This window comes from Pristiophorus japonicus, chromosome 7 (genome assembly GCF_044704955.1).
Source record: "Pristiophorus japonicus isolate sPriJap1 chromosome 7, sPriJap1.hap1, whole genome shotgun sequence".
Taxonomy (NCBI): domain Eukaryota; kingdom Metazoa; phylum Chordata; class Chondrichthyes; family Pristiophoridae; genus Pristiophorus; species Pristiophorus japonicus.
In genome coordinates, this window is record NC_091983.1 from 211,415,194 (window position 1) to 211,439,438 (window position 24,245).

Here is a 24,245-nt window from a genome sequence, read left to right on the forward strand (position 1 = left end):
TCAAATCTCTGCAGTCCTGCCATATCCAGTCGCGAATGGTTATGGACAATTAAAAATTGCCCAAATATATCAGATTCACAAAAAGCAGGAGAAATCCAATCCAGCCAATTACCGCCCCATCAGTCTACTCTCAATCAGCAAAGTGATGGAAGGTGTTGTCGACAGTGCTATCAAGCGGCCCTTACTCACCAATAACCTGCTCACCGATGTTCAGTTTGGGTTCCGCCAGGACCACTCGGCTTGGTTCAAACATGGATAAAAGAACTCAATTCCAGAGGTGAAAGTGACTGCCCTCGACATCAAGGCAGCATTTGACCAAGTGTGGCATCAAGAAGCCCTCGTAAAATTCAAGTCAATGGGGATCAGGGGGAAAACTCTCCACTGGCTGGACTCATACCTGGCACAAAGAAAGACGGTTGTGGTTGTTGAAGGACAATCATCCCAGCCCCAGGACATCGCTGCAGGAGTTCCTTAGGGCCGTGTCTTAGGCCCAACCATCTTCAGCTAATTCATCAATTACCTTCCCTCCATCTTAAAAGGTCAGAAGTGGGGATGTTAACTGATGATTGCAGTGTTCAGTTCCATTCATAATTCCTCATATAACAAAGCAGTCCATGCCCACATGCAGCAAGACCTGGTCAATATCCAGGCTTGAACTGATAATTGGCAATTAACATTCACGCGATATAAGTGCAGGCAATGATTATCTCCAACAGGCGAGAGTCTAAACCACTTCCCCTTAACATTCAACGGCATTACCATCGCCATATCCCCCATAAATATCCTGGGGGGTCACCATTCACCAAAAACTTATCTGGACCAACCACTTAAATACTATGGCAACAAGAGCGGATCAGCGACGAGTGTCTCACCTCCTGACTCCCCAAAGCTTTTCCACCATCTGCAAGGCACAAGTCAAGAGTGTGATGGGATACTCTCCACTTGTCTGGTGCAACTCAAACGATACTCAAGAAGCTCAACAATCTCCAGGACAAAGCAGCCCCCTTGAACGGCTCCTCATCCATCACTTTAAATATTCACACCCTCCACCACCGACATACCGTGGCTGCAGTGTGTACCATCTACAAGATGCACTGCAGCAACTCGCCAAGACATCTTTGACAGCATCTCCCACACGTGACTTCGACCACCTAGGTCACTGGCAGCAGGCGCACAAGATCACCACCACCTCCACGTTTCTCAAAGTCACACACCATCCTGATTTGGAAATATATCACCGTTTCTTCATTGTCGCTGGGTCAAAATCTTGGAACTCCGTACGTTAACAGCATGGTGGGATAACCTGTACCACACGGACAGCAGTAGTTAAGGCAGCGGCTCACCTCCACCTTCTCAATGGCAACTAGGAATAGGCAATAAAAATGCTGGCTATGCCAGCGACGCCCACATCCCGTGTGTTATGTATGCATGCTTGTATTGTTATGTGATGTCTGTAACACTGAATGTACCTTTACACTGTACACACCTTACCTGTACACCAAAGGGTGCTGCTGCAGGTAACCCAGTACAAAAGGGAGCTCACCTCTAGGTATCCTGACTCGAGAAGCTGCAAATAAAGGATTGCAGTCTACACACTTTGAGTACCATACCCCTGCCTCGTGGAGTCATTAACAAGGTGCCTACATACAAAATAACTGGCGACGAGGTCACGAACCACAGGCACAGCATGTCGAATCTCAGCAACTTTCAGCAATTCACCGATGGGGAAAGATTGGGATGCTTTTGTAGAAAGATTGGAAAATTTCTTCATAGCCAACGATGGGGGGACACTAGCTACACTACTGAACAAGCGCAGGGCCATCCTGCTCAGCAGTTGTGGGCCCACCATCCAGTGTCTCGTCAGGGACTTACTAGCCCCAAAGAAGACACCCACTAAGAGCTATAAGGAACTTGTAACGTAACACTAATACAGGAGCAACTAAAACCAAAAGAAAGCATTCTCACAGCCAGGCACCGGTTTTACACTCACCGACGACCCGAAGGTTAAGAAAATGCTAAGTATGCTGCAGATTTAAGAAGATTGGCTGCACCGTGTGATTTTGACGATCAGCTTAACGAAGCACTAAGGGACATATTTGTCATCGGAATTGGCCACAAGGGCCTCCTCCACGAATTGCTCTCTGCAGGCATCACGGTCACCCTGCAGAAAGCAATTAAAGTGAGTCAGGCCGACATGATTTCGGTCGGCGACTCCAGGCAAATACTGACCCAGGACTCTAAACCGATGAACGCAGTGCAACGAATGGCTACTTCTAAAGGAAGAAATGCTGCCCCGAGTCCCGCAACCTTGAGTCTGTCACATGGGGCAAACCGGCTGGCCCCGTGTAGGAAACCACAGGGCCCACCAATGCCACTACAAAGATTATACCTGCAAAGAGAAAGGGCACCTTCAGAGAATGTGCAGAAAAAGCTTTACTCACCGCGTCACCGAAGAGTTGGCTGATCACCGGGGCTCCGACACAGATGAAGATGAAGCTGCTCAACCCCTGGAAGAAGAGTATGGAATTTATACCTGCTCCACCAAAAGTTCTCCGTGGAAGATGGAAGTAGACATCGATGGAGTCCCAGTTTCAATGGAGATCGACACAGGGGCGAGCCAGTCTTTAATGAGCCAAGCGACCTTTGAAAAAAATTTGGATAAATCCCACCAATCGACCAAAACGGTCTCCTGTCCAAGAGAAGCTGCTCACCTACACCAAAGGTAAAATCACGGTTGTTGGCAGCGTGGACGTCCAGGACAGCGTGATGAACAAACTCCCCATGTGGATTGTTGCCAAGAAATTGGATGAAGCCGGTCCAAGTCAGTCGAAGTGGCGACGGCCTCCGGGCTCCAGCAATCGACATCCCACGCAGCCCCGAACATGGATCCATCGCTGCATCTAGAGATCCCACTGTCCAGCTAGACGACGACTCCACAACATCGTGGCAAGATCTCCAAGACCGAAAGTCCAAACTTCACCTTCTGGGCTGGGGCAGGACTCCAAGACTTGACTATCATTGAGAAAAATGGATACCTGACGTCCAGGGCCGAAACTGAGGAAGAAAAGACCACCACAGCTTACCTGGAGAGCCAGTAGATGGCGGCCGCACCACGAGGAGAACAACCTACAATCAAAATGGCCACGACCAGACCACGAGGGGCATCGTTGGAGGAGCAACACGTGGCACCGAGCGGTGAATCGGTTTGGAAGGCTCCCTTAAAGGAGACAGGTGACCAAAAAAATTTAAAGGGGCAGTTTCAGCTGAAAGATGACAAGGACTTTAAAGCTAAAAATGCAGTTAACAGGTGCAGGTATGATAATATAACGAGAATGTGTGATGCCAAGTAACTGAAAAGAAAAATTAAATGAATGCTTGTGTAAGTAAGGTTAAGAACAAGCTTGTAATGTATGATGATTATGATAGAAAGTTCAAAATGACTAATGTAACCATGTATGGTGAATACCATGATGAAAAAAAGTGATGCAAATGTTAATAATGCAGACTTGACTATGATCGGAGCCAATATGGCATGTATACAGGTAGGACACTGTTAAAGGACACTGGGTTCTACAGGGACAATGTAAATGCTAGAGGAATCTCCCCCCCACCCTCCCACCACCCCCACCCTGTGGGAGACCCCAAGGTCCAGTAGACTACCTGACCATGTATCCTGGACCTTTGGAACAAATGTGATGCCCCAGGAAGGGCTCACACACACCCAGTGGGAGCAGACCCACTGCAGGGACAGCACAGCCACCACCACTGGCAACCTGTCCCAGACCGGCCCTACATCCCCTGGCCACCAGGGCCAACACCAAGAGCGAGGCGCCAATACCCTCCACCTTTCCTGGCAAGCCTTTCCTGGCCAGACTCATCACAAATGGAGGACAAGGAGCCCACATAGTCCTGTGGCCCTGCCCACCACCAACTTACCCACATCGCAGAGTATGCACCCTACCTACTGTTGCATTGGCTACCCCTCTGAGGGATCCCACAACAGTGACACCCACATGGTCTGTGTGTGAGGGGAAGGCGGGGGAATGTATGAGGCCAGCCTCAAGCACAGGGATCACCCCTGGCACCCACACAACCCTCACCACAACCGCCCATAGCCCACTACTGATCACCTCCCCAGGTCATGACAATAAGGACTTGAAAAATGCTTAGGGGGAAGTGTTATGTATGCATGCTTGTATTGTTATATATCTGTAACACTGTGAATGTACCTTTACACTGTACATACCTTACTTGTACACCAGAGGGTGCCGCTGCTGGAGACCTAAATAAAAGGGGATATCACCTCTAGGTATCCTGACTCGAGGAGCTGCAAATAAAAGACTACAGTCTACACAGTTTGAGTACCATATCCCTGCCTCGTAGAGTCATTAACAAGGCACCGACATACATAATACCGTGAATGAATTTTTTAAAAACACAAATGTAGCTTACAATGGAAACATTGTTACTCCTCGAAAGTAATAAAATATACTCCCTACTTATTAACTAACTAATTTACTGGAATTCTTTGCGGATATAACGAGCATGGTGGATAGAGGTGTACCGATGGATGTGGTGTATTTAGATTTCCAAAAGGCATTCGATAAGGTGCCACACAAAAGGTTACTGCAGAAGATAAAGGTACGCGGAATCAGAGGAAATGTATTAGCATGGATAGAGAATTGGCTGGCTAGCAGAAAGCAGAGAGTCGGGATAAATGGGTCCTTTTCAGGTTGGAAATCGGTGGTTAGTGGTGTGCCACAGGGATCGGTGCTGGGACCACAACTGTTTACAATATACACAGATGACCTGGAAGAGGGGACAGAGTGTAGTGTAACAAAATTTGCAGATGACACAAAGATTAGTGGGAAAGCGGGTTGTGTGGAGGACACAGAGAGGCTGCAAAGAGATTTGGATAGGTTAAGCGAATGGGCTAAGGTTTGGCAGATGGAATACAATGTCGGAAAGTGTGAGGTCATCCACCTTGGGAAAAAAAAAAACAGTAAAAAAGGGAATATTATTGGAATGGAGAGAAATTACAACATGCTGAGGTGCAGAGGGACCTGGGGGTCCTTGTGCATGAATCCCAAAAAGTTAGTTTGCAGGTGCAGCAGGTAATCAGGAAGGCGAATGGAATGTTGGCCTTCATTGCGAGAAGAATGGAGTACAAAAGCAGGGAGGTCCTGCTGCAACTGTACAGGGTATTGGTGAGGCCGCACCTGGAGTACTGCGTGCAGTTTTGGTCACCTTTCTTAAGGAAGGATATACTGGCTTTGGAGGGGGTACAGAGACGATTCACTAGGCTGATTCCGGAGATGAGGGGGGTTACCTTATGATGATAGATTGAGTAGACTGGGTCTTCACTCGGAGTGATCTTATAGAAACATTTAAGATCATGAAAGGGATGGACAAAATAGAGGCAGCGAGGTTGTTTCCACTGGTAGGGGAGACTAGAACTAGGGGGCACAGCCTCAAAATACGGGGGAGCCAATTTAAAACCGAGTTGAGAAGGAATTTCTTCTCCCAGAGGGTTGTGAATCTGTGGAATTCTCTGCCAAGGAAGCAGTTGAGACTAGCTCATTGAATGTATTCAAGTCACAGATAGATAGATTTTTAACCAATAAGGGAATTAAGGGTTACGGGGAGAGGGCAGGTAAGTGGAGCTGAGTCCACAGCCAGATCAGCCATGATCTTGTTGAATGATGGAGCAGGCTCGAGGGGCTAGATTTCCTACTCCTGTTCTCAATTCTTATGATTAATTATTGAAAAACTTTCCCACCCAAGTCTAGTTCATGAATGACTGTCCGGGTGGCAGATGAGAGAGCAAGAGACAAAGGAATAACTTATTGTGGATAGGAGCATGGAGGTGACTGTTGTGCAGAACAAGTTTTAAGTGTGGCATTGCTGTGCACCCAAGACTCCACATTATCTGGAAGTCTTAAAAATTATTATAGCTGGTAGCCTACAAAGACTACTTTTATCCTAAGAGCTCACACTTGGATTCCAATTCAGACCCTAAGAGCTGGACGTTCCTCCAGTCTCAAATCCAAATTTTTGTATGTCGCACTAATGGGCAATAGGTCAGAAATGAGCAGAGCTATGGGGGATAAAGCGGGACAGTGGGACTAACGGGATAGCTCTTTCAAATGGGCTGAATAGTTTCCTTCTGTGCTGTAAGATTCTATGAAATATTGCATCATGTTGATCTAAAGTGTCAGCTGTGGCTCAATGGGTAGCACACTTGCCTGAGTCAGAAGTTTGTGGGTTGAAGTCCCACTCCAGGAACGGAGCACACAAATCTAGGATGACACTCCAGTGCAGTGCTGAGGGAGTATTGCACTGTTGGAGGTACCGTCTTTCGGAGGAGACGTTAAACCGAGGCCCCGTCTGCCCTCTCAGGTGAACATAAAAGATCCCATGGCACTATTTCGAAGAAGAGCAGGGGAGTTATCCCCGGTGTCCTGGCCAATATTTATCCCTCAATCAACATAACAAAAAGAAAGAGATTACCTGTCATTATCACATTGCTGTTTGTGAGAGCTTACTTGTGCGCAAATTGGCTGCCGAACTTCCCAAATTACAACAGTGATTACAGTTCAAAAAGTACGTCATTGGCTGTAAAGCGCTTTGCGACATATGGTGGTCATGAAAGTGCTATATAAATGCAAGTTTTTCTTTATTTTACATTAATGTGGAATAGGGCCAGTTTAACTATACCTCCTTCCCATTAATTTGGAGATTACACTGGTAACCAAGTACAAACAAGACGCAATACTTACATGACTTAAGTGTAGTATTGACTATAGTACCCAGCAGAGCAGCAACAATTATTATGGTATCAAACCTGGAATATTAATCAACAAACTGTTAGTTGATAGTTCTGATTCTAGAATGAATGATGAATAATACAATAATAAAGCAAAAAGGAGGAGTGCAATTACCAATTCCAAAATTGAGATTTGGCAAAAAATGCCCTGGGTTCATACGCAAAGAGCTTCAGCAGTATTTCAATTAAGTAGAGAGTCAAAAACGCCCATTCTGCCTTGGATATTAAAGGATTGGCGTCATCTCCACCAATGAAAATAGCATTTATAACAATGATAACATCATACGTGTAACGAAAACCTCTGAAAGGGAGAAGAAAATTACAAAACATTTAGTAACATATTGAAAGAATCTTATTTTATAAGAACATAAGAATTAGGAGGAGCAGGCCATACGGCCCCTCAAGCCTGCTCAGCCATTCAATAAGGGCTATGGCTGTTCTTCTACCTCAATATCTTTCCCGCCTGATCGCCATAGCCCTTGATTCCCCTAGAGTCCAACTGCCTAATGTATGCAATATAGAGACCAGCACAGACTAGTTGGGCCAAATGGCCTGTTTCTGTGCTATACATATTCTATGTCTTCAAAAAAAAAAAGAGATCATTGTGATCCCAAGAAAGCTGCACCATGCAAGATTCTGCTATTAAAAAAGGTGCAGCTGTAAGTTGGTAAGCCTCCAAGGTCAAAAAGTCTAATTGTTGTTCCTTCGAGAGAGGAATCAAAATAAACCAGCAGAAAATGACTGACTTTCTTCCTCATTAAAGTGACAAAGAAATTTGTATGTGTAATAAAGTCCAGCACCTCAAAATTTATGTATACCCCCAGATTTCTCATATCATTGTTTATTGAGAGTCTGGGATCTTGTGCAATGGCCCTAAAGGAAAGGCCAGATTAGCATCTTATTACAACCACACTGAATTACTCCCAGTGAGGAAGTGGTCTAAATAGGCAAATTGAGGTAACTGTAGCTACCGGTTAAAAATCTGGCTCCAGGTCAAATGAACACGTAATGAAATGACTGGCTTTTTCTTAATTTAAAAAAAGCAACTATGCATCTCCGGTATCACTGCTCCTGGGGAAATGATAATTGTACCCATCTGTGTTTATGTCCCATTCAGTAATTCTCATTATTTGTTTTGGGCCATTTCAGTCTTCCTCTTTTCATATGCCTCTGTCAGACACTTTTGTGGTTTTTGAATAGGTCGGCTAATGTTTTGAGGAATTTTGTTATTGTCAAGTTTTTTTTCCTGATCTGTCTTGTTTAGCTAGCACAGTGCATATGGGTCGGAAAATACATTTTTATTTCAAAATCATCCAAAGGAATTGAAAAGAATTTTAATGAAATTACAATAAATTTGATTACATGAAGCAGAAGTGTAACAAAATGTCGCATGTAAAAGTGCATGTTACATTACATGAGTAGATACCCCATGGCATTGCTCATGGTAAGATGCACTGTTTTATTAGGTTACACAGATAATGCACCATGTAATATTTAACTAAAAGGTGCAGCGTGACCCTTCAAAGTTACAACATCCAACTGTTAACTAAACAAAGACTGATTCTATTAAATGTTGTTTGGTCAAGGAACTGTGGAGTTGGAATACTTTAGTCAGTTTTAGGCTGCAGTTCAAAAACCACAATTTTAGCAGTTAGTATGGATTCATTCACATGCAAATGTGATGGATTTCTTGCAGAAAACAACATTTTGGGAGACAGTATATTGGTGATTTGAGACATGACAATTGGTAAACATAGAAAATAGGTGCATTCGGCCCTTCGAGCCTGCACACCATCATTCAATATCATGGCTGATCATTCACCTCATTACCCCTTTCCCGCTTTCTCTCCATACCCCTTGATCCCTTTTAGCCGCAAGGGCCATATCTAACTCCCTCATGAATATATCTAACGAACTGGCCTCAACAACTTTTTGCAGTAGAGAATTCCACAGGTTAACAACTCAGTGAAGAAGTTTCCCCTCATCTCGGTCCTAAATGGCTTACCCCTTATCCTTGGACTGTGTCCCCTGGTTCTGGACTTCCCCAACATCGGGAACATTCTTCCTGCATCTAACTTGTCCAATCCCGTCAGAATTTTATATGTTTCTATAGATGCCCTCTCATTCTTCTAAACTCCAGTGAATACAGGCCCAGTCGATCCAGGTCAGTCCTGCAATCCCAGGAATCAGTCTGGTGAACCTTCGCTGCACTCCCTCAATAGCAAGAACATCCTTCCTCAGATTAGGAGACCAAAACTGCACACAATATTCCAGGTGAAACCTCAAGGCTGCACAACTGCAGTAAGACCTCCCTGCTCCTATACTCAAATCCCCTCGCTATGAAGGCCAACATGCCATTTGCCTTCTTCACCGCCTGCTGTACCTGCATGCCAACTTTCAATGACTGATGTACCATGACACCCTGGTCTCATTGCACCTCCCCTTTTCCTAATCTGTCGCCATTCAGATAATATTCTGCCTTTCTGTTTTTGTCACCAAAGTGGATAACCTCACATTTATCCACATTATACTGCATCTGCTATGCATTTGCCCACTCACCTAACCTGTCCAAGTCACCCTGCAGCCTCTTAGCATCCTCCTCACAGCTCACACCACCACCCAGTTTAGTGTCATCTGCAAACTTGGAGATATTACACTCAATTCCTTCATCTAAATTATTGATGAATATTGTAAATAGCTGGGAACCCTGCAGTACCCCACTAGTCACTGCCTGCCATTCTGAAAAGGACCCGTTTATCCCGACTCTCTGCTTCCTGTCTGCCAACCAGTTCTCTATCCACGTCAGTACATTACCCCCAATACCTTGTGCTTTAATTTGGCACACCAATCTCTTGTGGTGCCTTGTCAAAAGCCTTTTGAAAGTCCAAATACACCACATCCACTGATTCTCCCTTGACCACTCTACTAGTTACATCCTCAAAAAATTCTAGAAGATTTGGCTAGCATGATTTCCCTTTCATAAATCCATGCTGACTTGGACCGATCCTGTCACTGCTTTCCAAATGCACTGCAATTTTTCTTTAATAATTGATTCCAACATTTTCCCCACTACCGATGTCAGGCTAACCAGTTTATAATTCCCCGTTTTCTCTCGCCCTCCTTTTTTAAAATGTAGCATGCTTGGGAGGAAAAAGCTAACTTTGGGCCTATGGCTCCCAAAGCTCTTCAACACTGGGGGTTTTCCTCACCTCATGTCTGTGTTTGTTGTAATTGTTAGAGATTGATTGCTATGATCAATCAACATTGCCATTATCATTGTTAAATGAGAGTACCAGCAAGGTCGAAGGTGAACTACCTGGATTTTGTCTAGCAATTCCTATGTTCAAGATTAATTTGGATCCACAATGAAATATGCCTTCTGGAGGATGAGATATACAGTATCATTCTGCTGTTTGGGTGGAGCTGTGTTTAAGGTGGCCTGTCCCTCAAGACCAGAAAGTCCAATTACTATAAATCTTGGCCTACTCAGTTTAATTGTTTTGGTCAGGGAACTTTGCAAATGTTGAAGTGCTCATTAGTTTTGGCTCCAGGGTAGAAATACTCATCATTAAATGACCGCCTTGTAGGAAAACGAGTTACTGAATTCTGGAAGAATCAGAATCGCAAAACTGAACCAAAGGGACACGCATCAGACAGGTGAAATTGATTGCTTGAGCCTGACTGCACAGGAGAGGACTTACCAAAATCATAAGCTGATTGGCTATTTTGTTTGCAAAAACATGCATGCAACAAACAGTGGAGCTTTTAATAAGACAGTCAGCTGTAGTTAATTGAAGAAACGTTAAGTATAATAAAGGTCACCGAATTGTCCAGCTTTTGAGATGTAACCATCCTTTCTGATACATGCCTGTCCAGTTCACACCTTGGCAAGAATCCATGTGAAAGACAATCCTTTTTAAAAGAAAACACCACTATGACTTTGTCTGAGAAAGACTCTTGGTAGAGTTGACATACAAAACCATGCTCTTCCCAAGTCAGAAGGAAAAGATCGGTCAGGAGGAGGAAATCAGGCGGAGAAACCAGGAGAGAGTAGACACCGAGGAGCGACCTCCAAGGCAGAAACAAAGGAGAGAAGAGAAAGGGTAAAGAGTGAATGTACAAAACCAAGATATGTTTAAGCTATGTAAACTTGTAACTGTTCACTGCAATTGTATTTCACACAGATAATACAACATGGAAACAGGCCATTCGGCCCAGTCCATGTTGGCTTTTTACCGTTCACAATGAAAAATAATCCTAATGACATTTACCCACCCTGTTCCTATATGCTCTCATTCCCAATTACTTCATCCACATATCCAATCTAATCAGGAATGTTAATAGTTTCTGCCTCAACCACTAACCTTGCAAGTGAATTCTACAGCTTCACAATTGTGTGTTATACTCTCAGAGCTATTACACAGAGAAGCATGAATGTGCACAGTTGGCCAAGGTAGGGCAAGGTGACGACAACCAGAGACAAGAGCAGCCACAGGCGGTGACTTGCTGCAGGTGTTCTAGAGGTGAAGCAGAGCATCCCAGATAAAGTCAAAAAGCCAACCCCACAAAACCAGTCTACCCAAAGATTGTATGTTCGATGCATCTTATCTTGGGTATAAGGTGTTTTTTGAACCTATGACAGCTGTACTATAAAATCGAGAGCATCCTGCAGATACTTGTACTTTTAAACTCCAAGAGCCTCTATCTTAGCATCAGCTGTAGTTTTCAATGCTTAACCATGTGATGGTATTAATTGTGTTAACTTAGATATGAAGAAAGTAGTAATAGTTCACTCATTGGTGGCTGGCAAGGAGCAGTCAACTTATTCCACTTGGTTTGTACTATATTTCTGTGTTGATTACACCAGCTCAGGGTGTAGTTATTAAAATACTTCAAACAGGGTATTGCAAGATGGTTCAGATGTGAGCTAAATTAGACATCTTTAATTCATATCAGTGGGTCAGGCCGGATCCAGCAAGGCTCAGACCGATCGCACATCATTTAAAATACAGCGGCGAAGCCGATAACTAGTCCAGCCCGCCGGTTTTTGGATAATTCCAGATTTTATTTTACTGAACAACAAATGGGATTTTCTCAAAAATGTCTGGTTTTCAGACAGCTGGATTTGAAACGTTGTACCTCTATATAGTAAAAATCAAATCCAACGTGCTTGAAGAAAACAAAAATTGGTCAGATACTCAAATGTATAAACAGAATGGTGGAAATGCAGTGAGAGAATTAGAGTGCGTTCTACCATCCACCATATGAGAGAGAGAGAGAGAGAGAGAGAGAGAGAGAGAGAGAGAGATGAGGAGAGAGAGATAATATATAGATAGAGATATATAATATATAGATAGAGAGGGATATAAAATAGAGATAGAGAGGGATATAAAATAGAGATAGAGAGATAGAGAATGTATAGATAGAGAATATATAGATAGATATAGATATAAAATATATAGATAGATAGATAAATATATAGATATAATATATAGATATATTATCTATAGATATATACATGGTTGTTCAACATGTCTCACACTGTAAAAGTTAATGGAGCATTAGTTTTTGTGATGACAACCAATGCATAGGAAATACTTACACCAATGCTGAAAGTTTAAAAAGCAAATAATTTGTTGTTATCCATGGCACAATATTTACCAGTAATGAACTTCATTTTGTTGCACAAAACCATTAAAATTACATAACTATTAAAATGAGCATTCACATTTATGGAAATAAAACAGTCATTGTAACATACTGGTGCTGGACTATTCGAAGGATGAACTGGCTCACTGCAGAGTTGTACATGTTTGGCATGCATTTTTCCAGTGGATGAATTCTTTCCTTCATCTGAACAACCTGTATGTTTAGAAGATCTGCCAAGCGGATGAAACACTCTCTTCCTATTCAAAAACAATTGGTATGAATTATTTTTGCTATTTCTCAAGCCACTCAAACTCTCATACACATACTTCAGGCTCTGCACCTCTATCACTCACCACAATTCCTCCATCATCCAGGAGCAGAGTAAGTGATGTGGCACTGCACACCATCCCATTATAAATCCTGGCAAATTTGTACACTTACTGTGTGTAGCAAGAATTGCTGCCCAAACACATGTTTTTTTGTGAAAAAAAAAATAGTAAAATATTGGTTTTTCAGCAATAAATCCATGTTGTGCCAAATCATTTAATCCTCCCCACCCCCCAAATCCTTACACATTCATGAGGGTAGTAATGTATGCACCGGAGTGTAAGCTCACAGATTTGTAGAGCTTTTAAGTTGGGAGTGGCTTAGCCAGTCACGTGATGTTCACAAGACTCAATAAAACCCCAACCATTTGGGTTCAGGGGATCCATGATGACGCAGGTGATTGTGAGCCTGGTGGATGAACTGTTATCTGTAATGTGATTGTTAAACCTTTGCTAATAAACCAACTAGTTCTTAATAGCAATGTGTTGCTATGAATTCTTAAGCAAAGAACCCATCAAGCAAATACATTACAAGAGTCAAGAATCCAACTGGTAAACAGGAGGTGCACACATCTGCAGAAACAATGTTTAGAGTTGTGGATGAGGGGGTAAACCAAACCAAAAAAAAAAAAATCACCCAATGGGGGGGAAACATAGTTTGAATATTATTTAAGGTCCTCTGGAATAGGAATCAAAGAACCTTGACTTCTGTACACATCAGGATGGAATTTCTGCTGAATACTTAGTGAAAAATAAGTTACTGAAGATCTACATTTTGTGTTTAGAGTCACCCTACAATAACTCAGGTCACACGCAAAATCACAGATTTTATCACTGCTTTTTAAAAAAAAGCTTCCGATATACCAATGGGACACTCACGGATACCTGAGTTTTGCATGAGCTCATATCACTATCACCTGAAAAGATACCCTCTCAAACTCTATGCATGGTTCCAAAAGCAAATGAGAGGCAGGCAATCTCAGTTATGACAAAGATAAACAAATGGTCAGAAACAAAATTGACCTTCTGTGGAAAGATCTTTCCTTAATCAATGTCCCTTGGGAAATTCATTAAGCTCATTACAGGGAAGTAGAAAGATGAAAAAAAAAAACACCTTTCTTGTAAAAGATTTTTTAGCTACCCTGACCTCGGTAAGTGTTACACATGTCCTTGGTACACAATGCTGGGATTACACAGGATGGAGACCTGTCTAGCAAAGTACAATTGAATCAAGCCACTCCATTCAATTCAATTCCAGCCCCCCCCCCCCCCAAGTGATTAACATCATTGGGTAGTGGTTTTGATTGACAGCTGGGTCTGAATTGAAGACGTGGGTCAGGAATGTGAAAGGGGTGCAGCCAATGATGCTCTGTAGTTCTTTTGACACAGCTCTACACTCAGGACTAGGCTCAGCCGTCAGTCTGAAACCAGCAAGGAGGCCAAGTTAGATCAATAGCCCCATTTTGCTAGCAAGAAGTGACTGTGTTTCAAAGATAAACCTTTATACAGAGAAGTGGTGCAAGCATTTGTTATTCCATAAAGACACGTCAGCAAATAGGACTTACATAAAATAGCTTAATTGACAATGTGACTGACATGACATCCTTTAGCCAATGCTCTTATTTTATATAAGTGAAATACTGCAGATCATTTTCACCCCGATTCAAATGCAGATATTGCATTGTAACAATGACCCTCGCAGGAAGACCAAGCCCGTTATAACAAATTATAATGGGTGACTTTAATATGCACATAGATTGGGCTAGCCAAACTGGAAGCAATACGGTGGAGGAGGATTTCCTGGAGTGCATAAGGGATGGTTTTCTAGACCAATATGTCGAGGAACCAACTAGGGGGGAGGCCATCTTAGACTGGGTGTTGTGTAATGAGAGAGGATTAATTAACAATCTCATTGTGCAAGGCCCCTTGGGGAAGAGTGACCATAATATGGTGGAATTCTGCATTAGGATGGAGAATGAAACAGTTAATTCAGAGACCATGGTCCAGAACTTAAAGAAGGGTAACTTTGAAGGTATGAGGCGTGAATTGGCTAAGATAGATTGGCGAATGATACTTAAGGGGTTGACTGTGGATGGGCAATGGCAGACATTTAGAGACCGCATGAATGAATTACAACAATTGTACATTCCTGTCTGGCGTAAAAATAAAAAAGGGAAGGTGGCTCAACCGTGGCTATCTAGGGAAATCAGGGATAGTATTAAAGCCAAGGAAGTGGCATACAAATTGGCCAGAAATAGCAGCGAACCTGGGGACTGGGAGAAATTTAGAACTCAGCAGAGGAGGACAAAGGGTTTGATTAGGGCAGGGAAAATAGAGTACGAGAAGAAGCTTGCAGGGAACATTAAGGCGGATTGCAAAAGTTTCTATAGGTATGTAAAGAGAAAAAGGTTAGTAAAGACAAACGTAGGTCCCCTGCAGTCAGAATCAGGGGAAGTCATAACGGGGAACAAAGAAATGGCAGACCAATTGAACAAGTAAACTTTGGTTCAGTATTCACTAAGGAGGACAGAAACAACCTTCCGGATATAAAAGGGGTCAGAGGGTCTAGTAAGGAGGAGGAACTGAGGGAAATCTTTATTAGTCAGGAAATTGTGTTGGGGAAATTGATGGGATTGAAGGCCGATAAATCCCCAGGGCCTGATGGACTGCATCCCAGAGTACTTAAGGAGGTGGCCTTGGAAATAGCAGATGCATTGACAGTCATTTTCCAACATTCCATTGATTCTGGATCAGTTCCTATCGAGTGGAGGGTAGCCAATGTAACCCCACTTTTTAAAAAAGGAGGGAGAGAAAGCAGGGAATTATAGACCGGTCAGCCTGACCTCAGTAGTGGGTAAAATGATGGAATCAATTATTAAGGATGTCATAGCAGCGCATTTGGAAAATGGTGACATGATAGGTCCAAGTCAGCATGGATTTGTGAAAGGGAGATCATGCTTGACAAATCTTCTGGAATTTTTTGAGGATGTTTCCAGTAAAGTGGACAAAGGAGAACCAGTTGATGTGGTATATTTGGACTTTCAGAAGGCTTTCGACAAGGTCCCACACAGGAGATTAATGTGCAAAGTTAAAGCACATGGGATTGGGGGTAGTGTGCTGACGTGGATTGAGAACTGGTTGTCAGACAGGAAGCAAAGAGTAGGAGTAAATGGGTACTTTTCAGAATGGCAGGCAGTGATTAGTGGGGTACCGCAAGGTTCTGTGCTGGGGCCCCAGCTGTTTACATTGTACATTAATGATTTAGACGAGGGGATTAAATGTAGTATCTCCAAATTTGCGGATGACACTAAGTTGGGTGGCAGTGTGAGCTGCGAGGAGGATGCCATGAGGCTGCAGAGCGACTTGGATAGGTTAGGTGAATGGGCAAATGCATGGCAGATGACGTATAATGTGGATAAATGTGAGGTTATCCACTTTGGTGGTAAAAAGAGAGAGACAGACTATTATCTGAATGGTGACAGATTAGGAAAAGGGGAGGTGCAAAGAGACCTGGGTGTCATGGTACATCAGTCATTGAAGGTTGGCATGCAGGTACAGCAGGCGGTTAAGAAAGCAAATGGCATTTTGGCCTTCATAGTGAGGGGATTTGAGTACAGGGGCAGGGAGGTGTTGCTACAATTGTACAGGGCCTTGGAGAGGCCACACCTGGAGTATTGTATACAGTTTTGGTCTCCTAACCTGAGGAAGAACATTCTTGCTATTGAGGGAGTGCAGCGAAGGTTCACCAGACTGATTCCCGGGATGGCGGGACTGACCTATCACAAAAGACTGGATCAACTGGGCTTGTATTCACTGGAGTTCAGAAGAATGAGAGGGGACCTCATAGAAACGTTTAAAATTCTGACGGGGTTAGACAGGTTAGATGCAGGAAGAATGTTCCCAATGTTGTGGAAATCCAGAACCAGGGGTCACAGTCTAAGGATAAGGGGTAAGCCATTTAGGACCGAGATGAGGAGAAACTTCTTCACCCAGAGAGTGGTGAACCTGTGGAATTCTCTACCACAGAAAGTAGTTGAGGCCAATTCACTAAATATATTCAAAAGGGAGTTAGATGAAGTCCTTACTACTCGGGGGATCAAGGGGTATGGCGAGAAAGCAGGAAGGGGGTACTGAAGTTGCATGTTCAGCCATGAACTCATTGAATGGCGGTGCAGGCTAGAAGGACTGAATGGCCTGCTCCTGCACCTATTCTCTATGTTTCTATGTAAATCATGGTATCATACAGTTATGTTTATTGTGAAGAGAAATAGATCACAATTTGGAAAAGTGCCATGTGCAAGTTGGCCACCAAAGTGGTTAATGGCTTGATTTCTACGAGGAACAGAAGGAACTTTGCCAGTTGCAAGACTGGGGGCAGGAAACCACAAACGCAGCAGTGAAACATTTGCCCTTACATAAATGTAACAGTATTTCCAGTAAACTGAGCACAGTAGGCAGTAAGGTAACCTGGAAGAGTGCAAGAATGAGTGGCCTGGGGGGGGGGGGGGGGGGGGGTGTGGGCGGGTGAGAAAGAGAAAAGAAAAAAAAAAATTCTCCAATAAGGGAAACTCTATTCCAGTGCACAATTTGGTCTTTGCTATGGATTTCATTTTGTAAAGGCTTATCTGGCCTTAGTTCTACTAAACTGTTAAAAGCTTGGGCAAACTCTGATTTATTCTTATTTACCCAGACTGCCAGAGAGGACAATTGATTCAAGATCTAATGCCCCTAAAATAGAGTTGGATATCTGTTTAGAAAAGGAGGTGGTGGATTTGAGAGATGTTAATAGCACAGTTTGGTTCTTGTTCTCCAGGCCAGTTAGGGGAAGGAACTTAGTGTTCTTAAAAGTAGGCAATTAACAGGGTATGATGTTGAAAGTCCCCTGCCCCCAATCCCCTAATAGAGAAATGGGACGTCCATGAAAGACCAATAATACATTGGCTCTGGATGGCTTTTTTCTCCATTCCGTGACTTTTATCCTTATTAAGTACTGTGATTCGAGACTCCAAACCACAAGTTTCACAATGAGGCTTTTCTTTTGCAGCTACCCACCCACAAAGCCCTTCTGTTCATCATCTGAAACTCTCCATAGTAGCTCTCTATGGGAGCTGGGGATCTCCGGCGCCACCAGTTTCACCAGCTGCTTCCAGTGCGAATCCAGAACTACAAACTCCGTTTCATGCTTCATCTTCAAGATGTTAAATGCTTCTATCATTTTCCGATGCTTCATATACACTAGTTTTCTTACTTCATTCTGGAAAACACAATATATTTGCTTCTTGACTAAAATGCATCTATCTATTTTAAAAGATTTGTGCAATTATGCCAATGCTGCAAATAAATAATCTGATGAGCGCAAATAAAGCACTTATAGCTGGAGTTTAAAAAGCCAAAGTTCTTGTTCTAATATAGCCATAATTTTTGAAACACATAACAGGGGTTCTGAGAAACTATGTTGGAAATATTGTCACACTCCAGTTCTCAGATTACATGAGACAGCACTCCGACTGGAATTACTTCAACCTCACATCCTAGTGATGCAGATCAGACACTTGCAAGCATCTTTACACCATCTTAAAAAAAAAACCTTGCATTTATACAATGCCTCCTTGCATCATGAAAGCCTGCAGCACTTCAGACGCAGAATTAATTTTGGAGCGAAGTGATTTATGTGGACAAACCCATAAATTTCTGTACAACAGCTGATAATAAATTTAGCGACAGCAAGGGAAGGCAATAGTATTTGGGTGACTATTTTGAGAAGGTAGCAGAGGGACATCCAACCCTACCCAAAGAAACATTGCAAGACCTAGACCACAGGAGCTGAATGAGGTGGTTTGAAAACAAGACCAGACACATTTTAACAGCAGCAAATAAATAAAGGACCAGATATAAAAATCAGTTGCAGATAATGAAAGTTAATAATTAGAAGAGCTAAGATTAGATAAGATACTTCAGTGTGCAGTCAATGTGAAGCAGTAATCAACAGGGCTAATTATGTACTGGAATGAACCTCAAGGACATTAGATTAAGTTATTCAAACTTTACATCATTCATTGGTAAGGCCCTACTTGAATATTGTATGATGTGTTGGATGCTCTACCTCCAAAAGAACATTGGCCCAGAAATTCCAGTTGGGCCTTCCCAAAAAATACGTATCTACTTTAAGCTGCTGCCCACGTTCGACTTTCCGATGCTGTGGCCTGAGCTGACTGCCAGTCGCAGCGCATGCACGTAGGACGTGCGCAGGCCTGGAGCTGGAGTCATATGGCTCTGGACAGCCAATCAGGTAAAGTATATACTCATTCATAGTAATAGGAGTTCCGTAGGGTCCTAAACTCCTAATACTATGAATGAGAACCCCCCCCCCCCCATCCTCAAAACAGTAATAAAAAAATAAAAATATACACTACATTCATTTAAATTAGTTATTAATGTCTTAAAAAAATATATATTGTCCCGATTTTTTTAAAAAGTTAAAAAAAATAAACTTACCGTTGTGGAGAGGGTTTTTAATGATAAAATATATTTTAATAACTTTATTTTGATATGTTTGTGTGCACTTGCGCCTGTAAAAGTAGACTACGTGCCTGTTTTTTCAGGCACAAGATTTTTGAGGACATTTGTATGCGTAAATATCGTAAATTTGCACTTACAAATATCCTCGTTCCCGATCTGTGGAGGATCAGTCAAGCCAGAAATTTGACCGATCGGAAAAGCCAGTTTTCAGCACGTGCGCATTGCATTGCGTGCCGAAAACCGGCTTTTCCGATGCCTTCCTGGGTCCGTACAAACTTCGTACGAACCCGGGGAGGCTGGAATTTCAGGGCCATTAAATAATTGGGGTCAGGAAAGAGCACCAAGAATGAGTGCAAAGTGTTGGGCTCCAAAATAGAGAGAGAAACTCACACTGAATTTGTTTTCATTGGAGAAAAGATAGCGATGATCCAGATTTTTTTTTTTAAATTGGAGAATAGGGATTTAAAATGTAAGCAGGTTCTTGTATGGTGCCTGGAAGCTCAGTACAGAATCAAAAAAGGTAGAAAAAGTTGCCAGTCAAGCCTCAAATTCAATTAAGAAAGCATACCACCATTTCAATGGTCTGGAGACTTCCACACAAGAAAAAGATTTGGATTTACACAACGCCTTTCATGACCACCGGAAGTCTCAAAGCGCTTTACAGCAAATGAAGTACTTTTGGAGTGTAGTCACTGTTGTAATACATACCTTTAAATGTTTCTTGTAGTCATTATATACAACAGCCAGGAAGAGAGACATAAAGACATAGGTGTTCACAATTATAAAAATGATGAAGAAAATTGAATATGCCCAGCTGACCTCATAGGCAGGCATCCTGAAAAATATAACGTCAGGATTAATTTTATACAAGCCATATTTAAAAAACAGTCCAAACTAGGATTAATTAAAGTTTCCCAAACTAACCAGCAGCATAATCAAACCGGATTACTGAATAAAATGGGAGAAATTCCTAATAAGGGCCATCAAAAGACCATCTCGACAAAGCCTCAACTTCAGATTTTGCAACTAGAAATGGAGCCAATGGCAAGGAATTAGACTGCATAATGTCTTAGCTTCTCTTCTCTACATAGTCTACTGGAAGAGAGCTGACTGTTTAACTCTGATGCCCATGTCTGCAGTTCACCTCGGAGTTTAAAAGGAAGCTTGTCCAGCACATGGAATGAGATATACATTGCATTATCCAAGACTCCGCCATGGAAAGGAAGAAACTCCTGCTCTATTGTTGAGACTAAGACATTTTATTCTATTTCCTGTTATTGCGACAGTTTTAATGTTTGATGAGTGGGGGTGGGAGGGGAGAAGAAGGGGAATGTTTTCCCTGTATTCCGCCAGGCGTTGCTGTAAAAAGGAATGCTGCATCTGTTGATGTGACTGTGGGCTGCTCAGCCTTGTATGATCGCTATAAAATGTGGATGGGTTTTGTACAGTTTTGTTCTTGAGCCGGCTAAACAAATGTACATCACGTCTAGAGTAAGTGTGCAGCAACGTGACCTTCCTTGACCACTTCATTAATTCTAGGTGTAGCATGCTTTCCTGTCCGAGTCCCGCAAAACAATAAGAACTTACATTTATATAGAGCAGTCAACGTAGTGAATCGCCCCAAGACACTTCACAGGAGCGTAAGCAAACAATTGACACCGAGCCACAGAAGGAGAAATTAGGACAAGTGATCAAATGCTTGGTCAAAGAGCTAGATTTTAAGCAGCATCTTCTTAAAGGCCGAGAGTGAGGTGGAGAGGTTTAGGGAGGGGAGTCCAGAGCTTGGGGCCTAGAGACAGTTTAGCTATGTTTTCTTTGGAACAGAGGAGGCAGAAGGGAGACCTTATTGAGGTGTATAAAATTATGAGGCGCCTAGATAGTGTGGATAGGAAGGACCTATTTCCCTAGGCAGAGGGGAAAACAACCAGGGGGAATAAATTTAAAGTAATTGGGTTATTGTCTACACTGACCATTGCTTTAATTTTGGGGAGGGTCCCTAGTAAATTTGGGGGGGGGGGGCGAAGATAGGGGAGGGGCCCCAGTAAAATGGGGGATAAGGGAGGGGCTCCAGTAAATGGTGCCAACTTGCAATGATGTTTGTGAGAAAGGTGGTCAGAATGTTTTCAGGAGGTAAAAATAGAAATAAGGAGCTTCCCCTGCTGGCTAAGTTGGTCGCTGCTGGACCACGCAGACTAGGAAGGTCGGAGGTAAAATACCTGGCCTGTGTAGAGTTCGCTGATCGCGGGTCAGGATAGCAGTAATGGTGCTGAGGCCAGCAGCGAGATGGGGACCCGAGGCCAGTGTATCTGTGGTAACCAACCACCAAAGCATGAGCGGCTGGAGAGAAAGTGGAAAAGCGCAGCAGAGCCTGCGCATGGAAAGCAGCGAGTTTGTGCTCGAGCTGGGGGGCCCGGGGTACAGGGTCAGTGTTCTATGGACGAATAAGCACGCTGAAAAACGGAGAGGGGACCTGAGGAAAGGAGGGAGGGGGGTCAGTCGGAATGTGTGTGAGGCCTATGCTGCAGAGCCTGGTCTCCAATCGTCTTGGATCCCCTTGCCATTGGACCAAGACCGTGCTCTGTAAAGCCCGTGTGGCGGCTGGTGTGCAACGGGCACCCTATGTTAAAAGAATTCATGCAGAGGCATCTACCCCCTTTAAAATGAAGTTCGGGACCTGGCCAGCATTGGTCTCATCAGTCACTTTAGAACTCATTTTAGTGTGGAAGCAAGTCATCCCCGACTCCGGGGGACTGCCTAAGAGAAGTAATAGCAATTACTAAAGTACTCTCATTTTCTTACCACAAAGCTTCCTAACAAACCATAGGGCTCAATTTTCTCCAGTTACCTGCGCTGTTTTTTTTGGCCTAAATTAAAATATCCAAGTTTCACCAAAGATTGTGCGCCAGCATAACTCAGTTAATTACGACTTTTTTCAAGACAGTTTTATTTTCCGTCATAGGGGGAGTAACCTGGTGTCTGCGCCAGTTTTTCACATTTATGCAAGTTTGGCCAAATTACATTTTTCCGAGGATGGCGTATGTGACCACTCCCAAAAAACTTTCTGGGCACTTCAGAAAAACCAGCACACATTTTTATTTAAAAAAAAAAAAAAAAAATCGGCACATTAAGACGCCATTGTTTTTAGGCAAAGTTTTGGAGGGAGTCAAGAACACATTAGATATTCATCATGAAGCTTAATTTTTTCAAACTTAAAACGCAGAAAATGAAAGTCTAATGCAATTCTTTAATTTTGGAATTTTTTCACACAGTGCTATGCCACCACCGAATGTCTCTTCACAGGGTTCGAGGGTCGGAGCGTCGGCTGGCAGAATCGGTCCCTCGCCCGGACACGGGCTCAGCTTCAAAAGAAGCCGGGGGGGGGGGGGGGGGGGGGCGGGGAAAGAGAGGGGCATGGAAGCCGAACTGAAGGGATGAGAACCCTTACACAAATCAGCTGCATCAAAAGAAGCCCGGTGCAGGGGGGGGGGGGGCTTGCCGAGACCGTGTGTCTGGGCAAGGGAGCGATTCTGCCGGCCGACCCTCGAGCCCGGTGAGGAGACATTTGGGCGGTAGTGGGGTGGTATTTTGGGGAAAAAAATCTAAAATTAAAGCATTGCATTAGACTTCGTTGCCCCAAATATTTTAATTGAATGCCTAGCTTCCTGTTCTAAGCAAGCCTATTGCGCATGCGCAGACCAGGGTGTGGTCCATACTAGGGCGTCGACCTTGGGGGGAGAGAGAGAGAACAAAGAAGCTTATCCTGCTGTTTTAAGCTTCTTGCTCAATTTAATCATGGTGGCCGTACTAGCCATGCCATACTGCATGCAAGCCTTCTGCATAATGGTGCTGCGGAAGAGACAATTGATTCGACGTTATCGCATGAGGAACCTCAGAGCACGGAGGATAATGGGCTGGAGGCTTTACCCATGTCAAGCATATCAAGACAAGCAATCATACCTGCACGCGTGTGATGTAGACTGTGTGAGAAGGCTGTGTTTCCACAAACAAGTTGTAACCGAGATCTGTGAGTTAGTAAAAGCAGACCTGCAACCTAAAAGCATCAGGAGACTGCTTTGTCAGTTGAAGTGAAGGTTACAGCTGCACTTTCATTTTATGCATCTGGATCATTCCAGGTCACAACTGGGGATGTGCGCACCATTTCTCAACATGCAACACATATCTGTATTCGGCAGGTGACTGCTGCACTATATGCCTGGAGATAATGACTACATAAAGTTCCCCATGACTGCCCAGGCAATGAGTGAAAGGGCTGTGGGCTTCTCCAGGATTGCTGGCTTCCCAAAAGGTACAGGGCAGCATTGATTGTACTCACATCGCCTTGCGAGCACCTTTGGAGGATTCCGAGATGTACAGGAACAGAAAAAGCTTCCATTCGGTGAATGTGCAGCCCGTCTGTGATGACATGCATCGCATCATGTCAATTGATGCAAGATACCCTGGGCGCACCCATGATGTGTTCATCCTACACGAGAACGCCATATCTGCCATGTTTCAGCAGTAGCCAGAAGGGCAGAGCTGGCTGCTGGAAGACAAAGCATACGGCCTCGCCACCTGGCTCATGACACGCCTATGCGTAACCCGGACGGAAGCTGACCGGGAATACAACATGTCACACATTGTGACGCACAGCAGAAGAGAGAAGACCACTGGCATCTTGAAACAGCGTTTCGGATGCCTGGACCATTCCGGAGGCTACTTGCAATACTCCCCTGAGATTGTCGGTCAGTTTACTGATGTATGCTGCATGCTGCATAACCTAGCCATCATGAGGCAGCAGCAGCTGGTAGTAGAAGACCCACCTGAGGTGGGAATGGCTGATGAGGAAGATGCAGATGATGAGGAGGACGACGAGGAGGAAGCCATGCAACTACTGAACCTGGAGCATGACGGCGGACCTTGCGCCA

General features: G+C 43.6%; 1 protein-coding gene across 1 annotated transcript in view; it reads right to left on the reverse strand.

Moving 5' to 3' along the window:
• Positions 1-24,245, reverse strand: part of tpcn3 (two pore segment channel 3) — a 92,722-nt gene that overhangs the window by 18,117 nt on the left and 50,360 nt on the right. The window contains exons 8-12 of the mRNA XM_070884567.1: positions 20,029-20,155; positions 17,854-18,055; positions 12,588-12,732; positions 6,942-7,127; positions 6,780-6,844 (exon numbers count right to left, since the gene is read on the reverse strand). Of these exons, the coding sequence (XP_070740668.1) occupies positions 6,780-6,844; positions 6,942-7,127; positions 12,588-12,732; positions 17,854-18,055; positions 20,029-20,155 (725 nt within the window). The remainder of the gene's footprint in view (positions 1-6,779; positions 6,845-6,941; positions 7,128-12,587; positions 12,733-17,853; positions 18,056-20,028; positions 20,156-24,245) is intronic.